Here is a 16747-nt window from a genome sequence, read left to right as displayed (position 1 = left end):
TGGGCCTAATTGTAGTGGTACTACATGGCAAATATTTTGATGTAAATCGTTTTACATTTTATACGAGTTTCTGTTGTGAAGGGAAAAAGACATATAACTGTGGTGCCGATGTTAAAGAAAACACTCACAGATTGCGAGATTAGCTATTAAGATGTACTTGAAAAAGTCTTTCAACTGCAATATTCAAGCAATTTCAGCTACATTTTATACTAGTTGAACTTTCAATGGTTCAATGTTGTTCCCAATAGACGAACCCAAACACTCTTGACTTATAAATCACTGAGGTAAAATTGAACAAACGATATGTGAAGTTTGATTTTTTGGTTCTGGAATGTCAAGCTACACAAATTTATTACCTTCAATACCTTAGTAGAGTAAGGGATAAAGTTGATTAGGTTGTGATTATGAAAAAAAAAAAAACAAATAAAAATATTGAGTTGTATAATTCTATAGAACCAATTCATCAAGAGAAAAGCATGTCTGATTTTCATATTCAGGGCAACACAAATGATGAAATGTTTGTTCTCTAATTATTATTATTTATTTATTTATTGTGGCAATATGAGTATTAGTTTCATAGTTTGTCGACTCCAAAATCAATATTTAGACACTAGAATAAGCACTCCACAAATATATGTACGCTTGCATGTGCAAGGAGAGAGTGAAAGAGAGGATTTATTAAACCCGCGATATTCAAGAATCAAATAAATGTGCCTCGTGTTTCCTTCATTTTTTTTTCCTTTTCTCAATAACAAACTAAAAAGAATATTGATTTTTTTCTAGTCCATGCTCCCAATAATATACCACCATATGTTATATCAAACATATCTAAAAAATATTAAAGTGAAACCGCAAACTCCAAAAAAACCTTGAAATAATCCCGAAATAACATCTGCAGTTTCACTTCAATAACTCTGAAATAATACTGCTGAAGTTATTTTGAGATTATTTCAGAATTATTTCAAAGTTATTGAGGAGAAACTCATATATTCTGCTTCAATAATCTTGAAATAACCTAAAAATAACTCTGAACTAACCTAGGTTGTGTTATTTTAAGGTTATTGAAGCGAAACCGCGAATGTTATTTCAGAGTTATTTCTGGGTTATTTCGAAGTTATTGAAGTAGAATATATGAATTCCCCTTCAATAACCTCAAAATAACCCCGAGATGACCTCCACAATGTAACACACGTGAAGACATAATATTAGAGTCCATAGGTAGTGCCCGAACATACTTTTTCCGTGATTGAGAAGGCTAAGAGCAACATGAACAAACATTTAACGTTAAAATTATAATTTCTATGTGTCAAGGGATCATTTTGGTTTGTCTATAAAAATATAAAATAAGTCCTCATAATCTTTTAATATAGGCTAAACTAGTCCTCTCTAGGGATTAATTCACCCCACAATGAATGAGTCTAGAGATTAATTTGACATTTATTAATTTTGTGACCAAAATAACTCCTTGTAAATAGTCAGGGGACTTTTATGCACTACTATGAAATCTGACACCAGAGCAGCCAACACGGTTACAATAAATACAACATCCTGAACATAAAGGACAGCAGCAGCAGTGGAAATTAGGATTCTCTACTTGGGAGCAAGCTTGATTGGGCAAATTGCAAAAGCAATACGCCTTGCAGCAAAGGCTAATATGAAACGCTCATCCTCCGTCAGTTGTCGCTCAATTACCTTCACAACTAATGGATCCTGCAAATTTTACAGCAATGGTGAGAAACAGAGATGCAATGGAATTATTATGCAAAGAAACCATTTTTATTTACTTTCATACTGAAAGTTTTCATGAGAAATCACATGGGATGATTACATGAGGTGCCAAAGGAAGACAATATATTTCTCAGAAATTGGAAAACAAAACACTGAAAAGAAACGGATCTTCGAGGATCAATATCAAAATGATTCTCTTCCATAAACTTGTAGATTGTAATTAATTTAGATCAATATTCTTGATACAAAGTAAACAAAATTTTAGTAATGTAGAGATATTTCTTCTTTCTTCTTATTTGAAGAACATATAGATTGCAAATAATATTAAATAGCAGGATCTTGAATAGCTATATTATATTAAAAAAAGGAAGAGTCAAAAAATATGTCTGATATCATTCTAATGCTCCTATAAGATATTTAGAACACAAGTTTTGTGGGGAGATAGTTGTGGAATGTCAAAGTAGGGGTTGTCGGCGACGTTGGAGAGGATGTAGAAAGCAAAATCTGTTTTAAGACAGCGGGTGGACCAAGTGTGATGGCTGTCCGGACTGAAAACAGCAACCCAACGATGATTCGGCAGATGTATAGGCGGCTAGACAGTGAATCAGAAGGGATAAAATGACAGCAAAACAGAGAACTACGTCTCAAATTCATAAACCCAGCAAAACCGTCCACTCCGAAGTTCATAAAACAGAGAACTACGTCTCAAATTCATAAACTTGGCAAAATTGTCCTCCAAGACCCTAGTACAAAACACACGCACAGATATATATATCTCAATATATATATATATATATATATATATATAAGTCCCCTAAAAGCAAATACTTAATTATAAACTAGGGAAATAGGAAAGAAACTAAAGAACGAAGAAACAAAGGAAAGCAACTTGCCAAAGAAATAAAGGAAATATAATAAAAAAAGATTCATTGGCTCCCACGTCCTGCAGCTTCTGTTATCCAGTGATCGCAAAACAGATTGCATCACTCTCCAAAGCTAGGAGAAACTTCCTCTTCTTCTCTGAAAGGACTTGGATTCCACTATCAAATAATCTTCACCACAAAGCACCTAAAAATATTTCCAATGTTGTGGTTCACCCCTCCTGTATGGTCATCTGTTGGTGAGTGTTTCGTTGAACTGAACTGAAACTTAGCACCACACTTGCTACATAAGGGCTCCCAGAAATAGTTCAAACCCCCCCCCCATTTCTATATTAGGTGATGTCATGCTGGATGGCTCTCAATAATGGCAACCAAGTGGGTAAATTGAAGGTCGAAGAATCTAAAAACTCCTCTAGTGAGGGTTGTACTGCTTCATATATATTCCGTTCATGGCACTGACTTCTAGCATCACCAAGGCAATTGCAATTGGTGCCTCTCTCATAGCCAGTAGAAATGTGGCATGGGCCATTAAAGTTCTTGTATCTATCAGAGTACCCATCACAACTGACTCTTTCAACGAGAGAAGTACAATACACTTCCCGTCCTTGAAAAGTGGGTAGATATTTTTGCAGCCATCATGAAGTATACCCTGCCATATTGTGCACAATTGGCCTAAAAGAATGTGACACGCATCACTAGGCATATTACATAAAGCCTGATCTTACAGCTTGTCTCCCATAAAAACTCCATGAGACAACTATCAACTGTGATCTTATTTCATTTCTTCAACCATAACAGAGAATATGGTTCGGAATGCTTCTGAGTAGTGAGACTCCATTTTTCCACTATATAGATATCGCATTTTCACAATTTTCTCCATCTATAATTCGATTGCACACAGTGCCCCTTCATGGTACAGTTAGTATGAAATATGTTATGGCGGAGCCACTTCATGGTACAACGGGTATGAAATATGTTATGGCAGAGCCACTGTTATTAATGCGAGGGCTATATAAGGGTTGAACGAGTCGTCTAGTTCAGCAAAGAAACCCCTGGTTCAGCAATGAGGCTGACAGGTTGAACCCTACATAGGTTTTGAGTTGTTGTCACCTAAGGGGATGGGTTTCCTCCCATCCTAGTTATCTTTTATTATAAATACTTTGTTTTGTTGTTTAAGGTTCAGTTTTTTTTTTTTTTAATTTCGGGTTTCTAGCCATGAGCTTCTCTCCCTTGTTAGGGTTGTATTTGAGGACAGGTGGTGCTCCTGTTCTATCTCCGCATAACTGTGTACCTACCCCCATCTCCAGCTTGTTTCCATTGCCCAACACCTTCTCTTTTTCGGTCCCTGGTGTTGGTATCCCTTCTAGCACCCCACCTCTGATGTCTCATCCTCTCCAACACCTCATCATTCGTCGTTTAGCCTTTCAACACTCCCCCTTGCTATCGCTAACCCCCCACCCTCTTGATCCGCTACATGCTGCCACCCACCCTCTGAGCATCCCATCCATTGCCACCAACCTTCCAACATCCCTAGCTGCTGTCACATGACCCCCTTTCAGCCATCTTGACCACTGTCTTCATCTCCTAAACCACCTACACTTGCTGTCCAGCCCGAGTCACCACATTTTGTCCTGGATCCAAGAGCTCGTTTGGATTTTATGCGATTTTATTCTTGTTTTAAGAACTTTTATTGTGATTCCTTTTGAATTTTTTCAGCAATAATATTCACGTTTTATTATCTTTAGGGTTAACTGCAGTATTGGTATCAGAAATAGGTTAACATTAGTCCTATAGGATTTCCTAGCATCCACCTTACCCCCCATCAAAAATTTTCTTTCCCATCCTCAACCACTCCTTCCAATCCCCAAACCCTAATCATGCCACCAAAAAGATACGTGCTGGAACCTACATGGTACAAGATACAGCGAGAGATCCGCCAATTTAAACATAGGCTTGCAGAGATTAACGATTGAACTCATGGGTAGATTACCCTTGACCGTGATTTGGGAAGTCGAAGGGGAAAAAGAAACAAGGATCTTAATTCGTTCCATAAGGAAGACATCAGTGAGGAGGAATACAAGCCCTGACGCTTCAAAATTCAGTATCAAATGAGACCTAGAGAGGAGACCACACATGTAGGACACAGGAATTTCGACATCAAAGTGGATCTTTCAGAGTTACGGATACAGATGACTTCATCAATTGGTTGCAATCTGTTGAGCAAATTTTTGAGTATAAGAAAAGTGCTAGAGGATAAACGGGTAAAACTAGTAGCCATCAAGTTGAAGAAGAGTGCCTCCTTATGGTAGAAAAACTTGTAGAAACAGAGAAAGTGGTAGTGATAAGATTACTAAGTGGGAAAAGATGAGGAATGAAATGCACAACAAATACCTATTCACCTCATTACTACCATAACATGTTTCTGAAACTCCGCCACCTGCAACAAAGAGATCAATTAGTGAGAGTTTACGGCGTAATTCGATCAATTACAGATGAAGTGTGAGTAGGTCGAGCCAGAGGAACACACCATAGCTTGTTATCTGGGAGAGCCTAAAACCCACTATTAATAATGTTGTGCAGTTACAACCATATTGGTCAACGAGAGATGTCCAGACCTTAGCATGAAGGAAGAAAGACAACAAAAACAAAAGAAGCAATAACCCTCATTTAGACAATAGTCCTCATTCAAGCAATCGGCTGCAGCTACAACTACCGACAGAGAAGTGAAAAGTCATATATGAGTGGAATAAAGATGGAAAAGAGATACTTGCCCAATACAAGGCCTGGCAGGAGATGTTTCATATGTCGCGACTACAGACACATCCTCCAACTATCCCGAGTTGTTTCATTCACGGAGTGGGGCATCGTCGAGGAAGTGGTTGAAGAGGAATCAGAGGAGAATCCAGAGGAAAAACTTTAGCTCCAAATAGACGAGAGAAAGATGTTAGTCATATGGAGAGTCCTACAAATGGAGCGGGAGAGGGACTGATCATGGCTAAGGCGCAGTATCTTTCGCACCAATGTACGGTGAATGGAAAATTTGCAGTTTGATTATCGATGATGGGAGCCGTGAGAATGTGGTATCCACCTTAATGGTGAAGAAGCTAGGATTGGCAACACAGAAGCATTCTCACTCATACTTTCTTACTTAGTTGAAGAGGAGAAACGAGATACACGCGGATCATACCAACACCCCTTCTTATACAGAGCTTCTGAAAGGAGAGATTCCAATGGGCAAATGCAACACATAATAGTTTCGACACATTGAACGAGGGAACCGAGAACCCAGTTTTGGCATTACCAGATTTCAATTAGCTGTTCGAGGTAGAGTGTGATGCATCCAATTTGAGGATAGGAGTAGTGCTAAGCCAGGGAGGTCATCCCATAGCCTTTTTCAGTGAAAATCTGAATGAGTCAATGAGGAAATATTCGACCTACAACAAGGAGTTCTATGTCATTATGAGAGCTCTAGAGTGTTGGAGCTAATACCTACTAACAAACAAGTTCACGTTGTTCACAAAACATGAAGCCTTGAAATTCTTGAACAACCAGAGTAATGCTTATATTAGGTGAGATTCTTAGCGTCATTCTAGTTCGTGCTTAAATACAAGTTGGGAAGTCAGAACAGTGTAGCAGAGGCACTGAGTCATCGCTACTTACTAATCTTATATTAGGTGAGATTCTTAGCGTCATTCTAGTTAGTGCTTAAATACAAGTTGGGAAGTCAGAACAGCGTAGCAGAGGCACTGAGTCATCGCTACTTACTAAGCACTGCAATGCAATCTCGAGTTGCTGATTTTGAGGTAGTAAAGGAGTTGTACGAGATAGACAAAAATATCGGAAAAATCAAGGAGCAGTGTCAAGAGAAGCGTACATGTCAGTACTATAGGCTGATTGTTACTTGATTTACCAGAGTGAGTTTTGGGCTCAGTCTGAATGACTCATCAGATTACTAGCATCTCTCTTACATCTGCGGGCAACTGATATTCTTCTCCACTCTCCTCTAGGCCTTCTCCCTCTGCCTCCTCTACTACACAATGTTCAGTGAACGATACCACACTTCTGTTCAGACACTTAGATGCAATGTGCCCAAAATTATAACACTTGAAGCACTTTATGGTTGTGATTGATGTATAAGTACTGATGGTTTCCACTTTTTCTCTACTCTGTGTGGGTTTCTCCTCTGGCAGGGTGAACTTGGGTGCTCTATTAGGTATATATTTGTTGTCTGATACTGTGATTGAGCTCTACCTGTAGTATGTGGCGGTCATTTAGTAACGTTATTTCTCCATTTTAAATGCTAGGGTTTGAACATCCAGTAGGGACAAATAAGGCTGCAGTCAAGCCACATTACTGATAAATGAGCTCAACTCTTCAAGATGACTTTCTACTATGTGCTTTTCTAGTTCCACCAATTCACAGTCAGTATGAGTTGACCAGAGTCAGATGTTTACTCTTCCACTGAAGTGTCTCTCCGGCACAGGTTGTGTAGTTTTATGAACATATCATGTCGATAATGTGAGAAATGATATTTCTGATGCATCTCCCTTTTCATCTTGAACCAGATATTGATTTTGTTTTTCCCCTCATGCTGACGTAGGAGATTCAAATTTTCTCACCACAGAGATAGATGCACTTTTCCTTAACTTGATGACTGTCAATTTAACTCTCTCGTCCTGAAGAATATTGTTGTACTAAAAAATTAGCTCCACCATTTGAAGTCACTCGATAAACTCATCTAGATCCATGAGGCCATCAATCAAATTACAACTTTTACTCCAACATCCTGGCCTCTTCTCTGGCACTACAAGTCAAATCTTTGGGGGCATTGGTTCTTTGCCACTGAAAATATTATGTTGGAATGTATTTACTTGTTTCTCTCAATCAGAAGAGTCACAATTATAGATACAGGTAACCTCAACGGATTGTCACCTCTTAAATGTGGCAAGTCTCTGTTGCATTTGAAGGATTTATTAATACATATCCTCCATGGTAACCTTTTGGACACCTCTTTGCAAATTTCTCTTCGGCAACATTGTGTCCTTTTCTCCCTTCCTCCCATTTAACTGGTCGGCGGATGTAGGACTACAAATTAAAGGATGGTTGAAAGCTTAAGTTTTGGTGGAAGATGTTGGCGTGAAATTTTTGAGAAAGAATTTTGGAGAAACAGGGTAATCGTCCATAAAATTGCTGCCAGATAAACCTAACAAAAACTGTGAAACAGCTCAAGAAAAAGTCACTAAAATTACATGCTCAAGGAATATGTTGAGTCAATCTTTGGGGTGAAATTGCTTCTATTTTTACTGTTTGTCTTCATAAATGAATTCAAACAAAATAAAAAAAAGTGGAAATGGCTCACCTTTTCTGGGATAAACTTAGTAGATGGATTTTGGCAACAAGAAAGAAAATTGCAGTAATTTGTAAAAACATTTGAAACATTCAAGTAGTCAGAAAAGCACTTGACCAGGAGTTAAATGTATTAACAAAAGTTACTTTTTTACCAGGTATCAATTACTCAATGTGTGAACAAAAATATGGGCATTAACTATTATGTGTAAGAAAAGAGAAAATGAAAACGAAATTCTATCGGTTTTTTAAATAATTCTATAATTAAAAAATAAAGAGATTCTTATGGATACCTTTATCTGTAGTTCATTGGGACTAGGCCTAATTCTAGCAACATCACCAACTCGGATAACATTGTTAACATTGCCATGTTCATCCCTCTCAGTGGGCAATGATGTAGAGTGCTTCCATTGTCCCCCAACAATGAATTTATAGTTATACCTGAAATCTCAATTTAAATAAATATTGTTCAAGTATTTTTTTAATAATAGAGCAGGATTTCTATTCATGCCACAAAATTCTTAAATATTTATACATCTGCCATGTAAATTTTTTTTTTTTTCTTACGTCTAAATCACGTAAAAACATACACATCAAAAGAATATTTTAACTTAGATAAGTAAATATTAGTGGTACTTCTGAGAAGATTTAAAAATTGAATACTACATAACTAAATATAAAGAACTAGGAGATGGATAAACAAATATATAAGAACTTTTTCATATGCATGTAAATTCTACCCAAAAAAAAAAAAAAATTTTCAATGTCAATCTCAATTTATCAAATTATGGGGCAGCTGGTATAATAAAAATATTGCAATGTCAGGAAGGCAGTTTAGAAACATACTTTCCATGCCGAAGTCTAACTTCAGCTTCATATCTTGAACCTCCCTTGTGAATTGCCTTTATGGATTCCTTCCAATTGCCTGTGAAGTCACCAATCAAGCGTACCTCTTCGCCCTTAAGCAAAAATATCAAAAAGAAACAAATAACAATGTTATAAAAGAAAAATTGCTGTAATCAATGTATTAGCAAAATAAATCCCAAAAAATTGAAACTTAACCAAAATACAGAAATTAGAAGATGATGATCAGATGGAGAACAATCTCTAGATAAAATTGAATTTTACCTCCCTACATCCATTGCTCCACACGAAATTCACAACATGAGTTGGAGGTCCATCAATTTTTCCATTTTCTGCCATGGCTATAAGGTCCCATGTGACCCAAACAATAGTTGGTCTGTAGAAACCATCATTTTTTACACTAAAGCAGAGAATAAATTTACTGTAGACAACTGAAAGCTAAGAATTTTCCAAAGATGATGCATAAAAAAGAAGAATGCAAAAATGGAACAATCAAAGGAAACTTCTAATCGGGATCATTAGTAGAAACAATTAACTAGATTTAATTCTAGGGGCATTTACATACATAGCGCACAATTCTTATGTATCTACATATCTCACACCTAAACTTTCATATACTTACACAGCACTCAATTCATTAATATCACATCAAAAAAACACAATATTATCACATTTTAAAAGTGAAATACACCTTTTCATAGAAATACACCTTTTCATATTTCATATATAGGTTTAAAACACCAAAATGTTATGTATGTAAAGAAGGAAATTTATGTGTGACATGTAACTACATAAAAATTGTGCGCTGTGTGTGTAAATTTGCTTAATTTTATAGGGTAATAATTGATGGTAAGAATTCAATTAAAATAAAGGCGCATATACCTATCAGGTCTACAAGAGTGCAAGCCACTAACAAAATTGTGGGCCGCACTAAGGGCGGTGTCCTGAATCCAGTGTAAGTAGGCAATAACACACGCAGGGGATCGATCGAATCCAGTTGTGCAAGTCACAAATATACGATGATTCTTCCTTAGAAGCCGAAATAGAAGCCCAACGGAGAAAGGCAGCTTCTTTCTCAGGTCTACAGGATCCATGTCCCTTAAAAAAGAGAATAAACAAATGAAAAAAATACAATAATCATTAATTGTCATCTCAAAAAAATAAATCTTTCCGTACCATAAGATATTGATAAACGTGATAAAAAGAAATTATATTAAATGTTCGGAAAGTAATAAATATAATGATTATATATTAGGAAGCATGACTATAAAAAATCTAATAAATGTATTTTATATAGAAGATAATCCAATTAGAGGAGATCTAATTACACAATATTTCTTCTATAAGAGAAATTCCTAAACTACAAAGATTGGAGTGTATATAAACATGTAACATATATTTTCAATTATAAAAAATAAGAAAAAAATGTTTTCCTTCACATGGTATTAGAGGCACACACAGTACAGCACGTTGCCGATAGTTTGCTCCTCGATTTGGCTACATTTCCAACATGCAAGTGTTGCTTCGTCTGTGTCGTTCGAATTGCCATCATCCCGAGGGTTTGGGCTCTGTTAGCCTCTAGGCTTTGACTCCTCTCGCCAACATCTGATCCCTAAATCGACTTTCGAATATGATGGCGTGTTGAAGGCCCCATGCCCTAGATCTTGTAATCAATTGAATTAAAGCAAGAGAGTTTTTGATTGAGAAATTGTTGTCTATTTTGAAGAATCGAAGGTTTTTAATCTAGTGTACCTGGGAGATATACATCCGATCCTGGTGGTTTGTTGTCCTTATCTGGTGGTTGTTGTAGTTCTCTATGTGGAAGTTATATCCTAATTTGTGGATCTTGTAGTTAGTTGCTGACTTTCGTCTTCTGTTCAGTTATTTTGGAGAAAAGGATTGGTTGAGAAGCTATGTGATATCGGCTTTCGAATATGATGGCGTGTTGAAGGCCCCATGCCCTAGATCTTGTAATCAATTGAATTAGTGCATGAGGGTTTCTGATTGAGAAATTGTTATCTGTTTTGAAGATTCGAAGGTTTTTAATCTAGTGCACCTGGGAGATATACATCCGATCCTGGTGGTTTGTTGTCCTTACCTGGTGGTTGTTGTAGTTCTCTATGTGGAAGCTATATCCTAATTTGTGGATCTTGTAGTTAGTTGTTGGCTTTCGTCTTCTGTTCAGTTATTCGGAGAAAAGGATTGGTTGAGAAGCTATGTCCATCCATAAGTCCTTATATGCTAATCAAACCACTTGGAGATTTTGCTTGTAAAAGCTTGAGTTGTTCTCGCTAGTCTTCCTTGTGTTCCTCCTTGGGCTAAGGGATAGGGCGTTGGCTGTCGTAAGGGGAGTGGTTGTGTTTCCTTTCCTTGGAAGGTGGAGGGCTTCGACTTGGTCTCCGGTTGTCGCGGGGACTCTTTGAACGACTTTCTCTACTTGGTGTGGGAGATCAAGATCGACTATAGCTCCAGCTTCAACTATAGCTTCAGCTATACTTCAACTATAGCTTCAGCTATAGCTTCAACTAAGTCTACATCAAATTGTACCGTCCCGTCATATCGTCATCTTGAGGAGCCCATCCAAAAACGTTTGAACTTATTGGTGATTCAATCTTTTTGAATATTTGGTGATAATTATGGTTGGTGAACAAAAATATATTGTGACAAATTTGGCTTCATCAATGGTTAAAATTACTGATAAAAATTTAAATGACATAAATTATTTTTATTGGAACAAAATTGAGACAAACTTGAGGAGTATTTCTCAAAAGCATCACCTTATTGATAACCCTTAGCTGAGGCTGATCTAAATTATTCTGACTGGATGAGAGATGATAGAATTGAAATTTGTGTTTTTTGGGAGTGAATATTTCTCTAATATTTAATGCATGGAAGGAAATCTATTGAGCTGAACAACATGATCAATCTTTTAACATTTATCACGTGCATTTTAAACGTGTTTATGAAGAATTGAATGCACTATTGCGCTTCAATACTGATGTCTGAATTCAGTACGCTCAAAGAGAACAAATGACTATTATGAGTTTTCTATCTGGCCTAAACTCTCAGTACGAAGATATTAAATCACATATCCTATCTGGCCTAAACTCTCAGAACAAATATGCAGTTGATCTCTTGACAGAGAACAACCTTCTATGCAAACCAGTGGTTGTCCCTATAAATCTCAATGAAAAATTAACTGACATCCTCAATGTTGTGTCTGTCAACAAAACTCATTACCAGCATCTTGTAGGTAAACTCATCTACCTCGCACATACTAGCCCCAACATACGTTACGCAGTTGGTATAGTGAGTCAATTCATACATGACCCTTATGAGCACCATCCCTAAGCTATCTATCGGATTCTCCACTATTTAAAAGGTACACAAGGCTTGGGTTTGTTTTTCTCTCGTCACACATCTCAGTCTATTGTTGTTTATACAAATGTTGATGGGTTGGGATGGTTCATGATTGACGTTCCACCTCGAGGTATTGCTTATTTGTATGAAAAAATCTTGTCACATGGAAAAACAAAAAACAGTCTGTGATTGCCCGGAGCAGCGTTGAAGTTGAATTCTTGTCCATGTTCGTGGGAATCTGTGAAGCCCTCTAGTTATGCATCATGTTCCGCGAACTTCGTATGCCAACATCTGTCCCGCTGCAACTATTCAGTTATAATAAAACCGTCATCAGCATTACTCAAAATCCAGTCCAGCATAATTGTACTAAATATGTGGAGATAAAAAAACATTTTTCCAGTCCAGCATAATTGTACTAAATATGTGGAGATTAAAAAACATTTTATTAAAACAAAGATCGAGTCTGGGGAAATTTGTGTTCCTTTTGTGCCCTCTAGTGGTCAATAGCAGATATCCTTACCAAGAATTTTCCTTGTTCTTTGTTCGATGACTTCAAATTCAAGTTCAACATGATTGACATCTATGTTTCAAATTGAGAGAGGGTATTAGATTTGAAAGGACAATTCCTAGTCGTTATTACTTATTATTAGCTTTTATTCCCTCATTATGTATTTTCTATTTATTTTATTCTGTTTTACTTCTTTCCTATTTGTTTTATTATTATTTTATTTATTTCCTTTGTTATGTCTATTGTAATTGGGTTTAAAAACCTCTCATATCAATAATATTATGATGCTCTATTCTCTAAAGTTCACAAAACTACACAATTAGATTTTTATAACGCTAAAAAAAAATTGGTCAAAGTTCGGAGAGATGCAAGTAAACCTTAAACAAGAGATATTCGTTCACTTACCTAATAGAATAGTTCACCATTAAAATATTTAAGCTGCAGCAGGACTCATTAATAGCTCGTGAATTAATCCCCCAATTTGCCCGCTCACTTTCGCTTTGAAAGTTCAGAACAGCAGTGATCCCCTGAGATAAAGACATGCTAAATTTAGCTAATAGAAAAATTGGACAGTTGCGAACTATTAAAAAATACATAAAAGCCATTCACATTTAACTTCAATAAGAGATAAAAAAAAATATGAAATTCAAGCTGAAAACGTATTATAAGACGACTTAAGGATGCATAATTTCCGGAAGAATGAGAAAAAGCACGTATATTGCTGATTCCAGTACCAGATGAAACTCCTCAGCTTTAGACAAGCATGCTCGCTTATCATAAATGCTACAAGTTTTTCAACAAGGCAAGTAGTGATAGCAGGCTTCCACTGTTAAAAAACACACGGTGCTTCCACCCAGAATCCACCAACTGGAAGTCTGTTAAACTGAAAGAGGGGAAGAGATGAAACAAAACAATTATGGACATGCACAAATAGAGTGAGAGAGATAAAGGACAAGGAACAGTGGGACTATCCATAATTGAAGAAATATTTGGAAATTGAGAAGAGATGCAGTGTAAGTGAAGGAGGTTGTGTATGTGATGAGCAAGAGAACAGTAAGGCTATAAGAATTTTTCGTAATGGCGTGATAAACAATTACAGGATCGAGTATAAACCATATTTTCATTATAAAACACGAATTCATATTTTCATTTGTTTCAAATTTTTAATGGTTCGATCATGAAATGGGTAAATGCATCAGTTCGGTAGTTCAAAAATCAAAAAATCACAAAAATCACATGGGTGCTTGATTTGTAAATAGCAATGTTTTGGGTGCTCGATATGTAATTATCCCTAAAAATTATAAAGAACTTGAATTTTGTTAGTGTATAAGTTTTCATTATACATATCATCTATAGAGAGATTGAAAGCTTTGTAGAAGATGACCTTTTTCCAATCACCACCAAAGTTTGAAAAAACTTTGGTTAAAGAAATATTTCTTTAGATTAAAGTAATTTTGGTTGCACTTACCCAAAAGGAGAGTGTGTATGATTCAAGAAGTTGGTTTTGTACTCACGTAGTATAGAAGAGTATATTAAGTTACACTCACCTGGCAGTAGAGTATATTAGTGTAGAGCTTCTAAAGCCCCATTGAAGGAAGTTTCTACTTTTGGTAGTGAGTTCCGAAACTGGGGATTAAACAGAAGTAGACGTAAGCTCTGGGTTGATTTTTGAGTTGAACGATAATAATTTTTACTTATATGCTCTTTTTTTTATGGCTAATTTCTATATGTGGTTATAATTAACTCTTAGTATTTCATTCTATTTTTTGCGTGTGCTTATTCTTTGTTGGAATGTTGAGGTGCGTTAAATTTGAGTCAAAGTTATTTATTTAGCAATAATTTTAAAAGTAAAAGGACTTTTAAATCACCCAATTCACTCCCTTTTTGAGTGTCATAATCATTCCTCAAGAATTTCATAAGAAAAACAAAGAACAAATATTAATTTTAACAAAAATCATGTTCACACATTGAAAAAAATATGCTTAGCATAATAATTACCAAAAATACAATCAGATAGAAAACTAGCAACCAAACAAATTAAAATATAAAGGAAAAATCAAGCGTCACACTATTACAAGGAGTCACCTCCAAAGTACTCACCCATACATATGTAGTCTCAAAAAACCTAAATCCAACAAATATGCATACAAAAATAAAGGAAAATTAAATTTTATTACAACAATCAGTGTTTATTGAATTTTACATAGGTCAAGAGTTCAATTCATAGCCTACAAAAGAACGAATTAGGAACTTCACATAATCTTTCAAACTCTACTCAAGCAGGAAGTTTCAATGCATCCCTAACGAATTCTAGCAGCAAAAATCTTCAATGAAAGCCCAATTCCTGATTTGATTCAACAGAATAAAACGTGACATTAAATAAGATTGCCAAAACAGATATCAAACAATGTTAATAACATGTAACAAAGATAATGGGGCCTTGTGGGACTACAATGTAAAGCAGTTAACAGGATTGTAGCGTATAATGAATTAGAAAACAGTAACAATCCATGGAGGTGAGAAAGCCCTATCTCCTTCTCACTGTTTTAACTCCCTATTCTCCATATTTGCATGACAGAGACACAACTTTTGGTTACTCATGCTTGCTAGCAGCCTCACCGAAGCCCTCGACTGCCTTGACGATGCAGACTTGGTTAGAGCCAGAGATGAAAGAAACGACAAAATCGTGGCATACAAAGACCACCGGAACTCCCAAATATCCCTCTCGTGACCTCAACATTTGCGATACAGACGACCAGGGCTTGGAAGCAATATGATTGCAACTTACAAGAACCTTCAAAACTCTCATCATTCTCTGTGCTTCACATCTCTTCGATACATTCGCAAAATCGCGACTAGGGCAACTAAAGGTAACGAAGGAATCACGACATGCAAAGACATTTGTACTCCCACTTTTCTCCTACTTCCGCCTTCTGTCTTCCTCTCACCAGATCTACAACCGAAAGGCAACAGCGGTATTATGACGGGATCGCTGTGTACAAAGGCCTCTCTCTGTTCGCACGACTCCAACATCTCCTCCTTCCTCCAAACCGCAACATTAATTCTCGAGCAATACATTCGCAATTAGAGCTTACAGGATGGTAACGACGGAATCACAACACATAAAGGCCATCGAAATTTCCTATTCTCCCTGTATCACACAATGAAATTAAAGCCCCATCTTCTCTGTGCTCATGTGATCAGATTAAGATCTCAGCTATTCGACTTTAGGAAAGGCAATGATGAAACTACTATGGACTGCACGGATCATCAATGAAAGAATCATGGCATACGAGGAACTTCAGAACCCCCCTATCTTCCTCAAGTAAATACAAGATTGTGGCCTTGACGATGCAGTCTTGGTTAGAGCCAGAGATGAAAGCAACGACAAAATCGTGGCATACAAAGACCACCAAAACTCCCAAATATCCCTCTCATGATCTCAACACTTGCGATACAGGCACGACCAGGGCTTGGAAGCAATATGATTGCAACTTACAAGAACCTTCAAAACTCTCATCATTCTCTGTGTTTCACATCTCTTCGATACAATCGCATAGTCGCGACTAGGGCTGACTGAAGGTAACGAGGGAATCACGACATGCAAAGACATTTGTACTCCGACTTTTCTCCTACTTCCACCTCTTGTCTTCCTCTCACCAGATCTACAACCGAAAGGCAACAACGGTATCATGACGAGATCGCTGTGTACAAAGGCCTCTCTCTGTTTGTATGAATCCAACATCTCCTCCTTCCTCCAAACCGCAACGTTAATTCTCGAGCGATACAGTCGCGATTAAAGCTTACAGGATGGTAACGACAGAATCACAGCACATAAAGGCCACCGAAATTCCCTATTCTCCCTGTATCACACGACGAAATTAAAGCCCCATCTTCTCTCTGCTCATGTGATCAGATTAAGATCTTAGCTATTCGACTTCGGGAAAGGCGATGATGAAATTACTATGGACTGCAGGGATCATCAATGAAAGAATCATGGCATACGAGGATCTTCAGAACCCCCCTATCCTCAAGTAAATACAAGATTGTGGCCTTCAAA

The 16747-nt window shown here is 36.8% G+C and overlaps 1 protein-coding gene across 2 annotated transcripts in view; it reads right to left on the bottom strand.

Moving 5' to 3' along the window:
• Nucleotides 1-1545: 1545 nt before the first annotated feature.
• The window catches only part of LOC110036499 (phosphoglucan phosphatase LSF1, chloroplastic), a 41194-nt gene continuing 25992 nt past the window's right edge, over nt 1546-16747 (bottom strand). For both annotated transcript variants that reach the window (XM_020740959.1, XM_020740960.1), the window contains 6 exons: nt 13093-13214; nt 9702-9917; nt 9084-9195; nt 8802-8914; nt 8249-8396; nt 1546-1710 (listed from right to left, as the gene is read on the bottom strand). In XM_020740959.1, coding sequence (XP_020596618.1) covers nt 1591-1710; nt 8249-8396; nt 8802-8914; nt 9084-9195; nt 9702-9917; nt 13093-13214 — 831 coding nt within the window. In that variant the 3' untranslated portion in view covers nt 1546-1590. The remainder of the gene's footprint in view (nt 1711-8248; nt 8397-8801; nt 8915-9083; nt 9196-9701; nt 9918-13092; nt 13215-16747) is intronic.

This window comes from Phalaenopsis equestris, unplaced genomic scaffold (assembly GCF_001263595.1).
Source record: "Phalaenopsis equestris unplaced genomic scaffold, ASM126359v1 Scaffold207462, whole genome shotgun sequence".
Classification (NCBI taxonomy): domain Eukaryota; kingdom Viridiplantae; phylum Streptophyta; class Magnoliopsida; order Asparagales; family Orchidaceae; genus Phalaenopsis; species Phalaenopsis equestris.
This window is presented reverse-complemented; position numbering and strand designations above follow the sequence as displayed.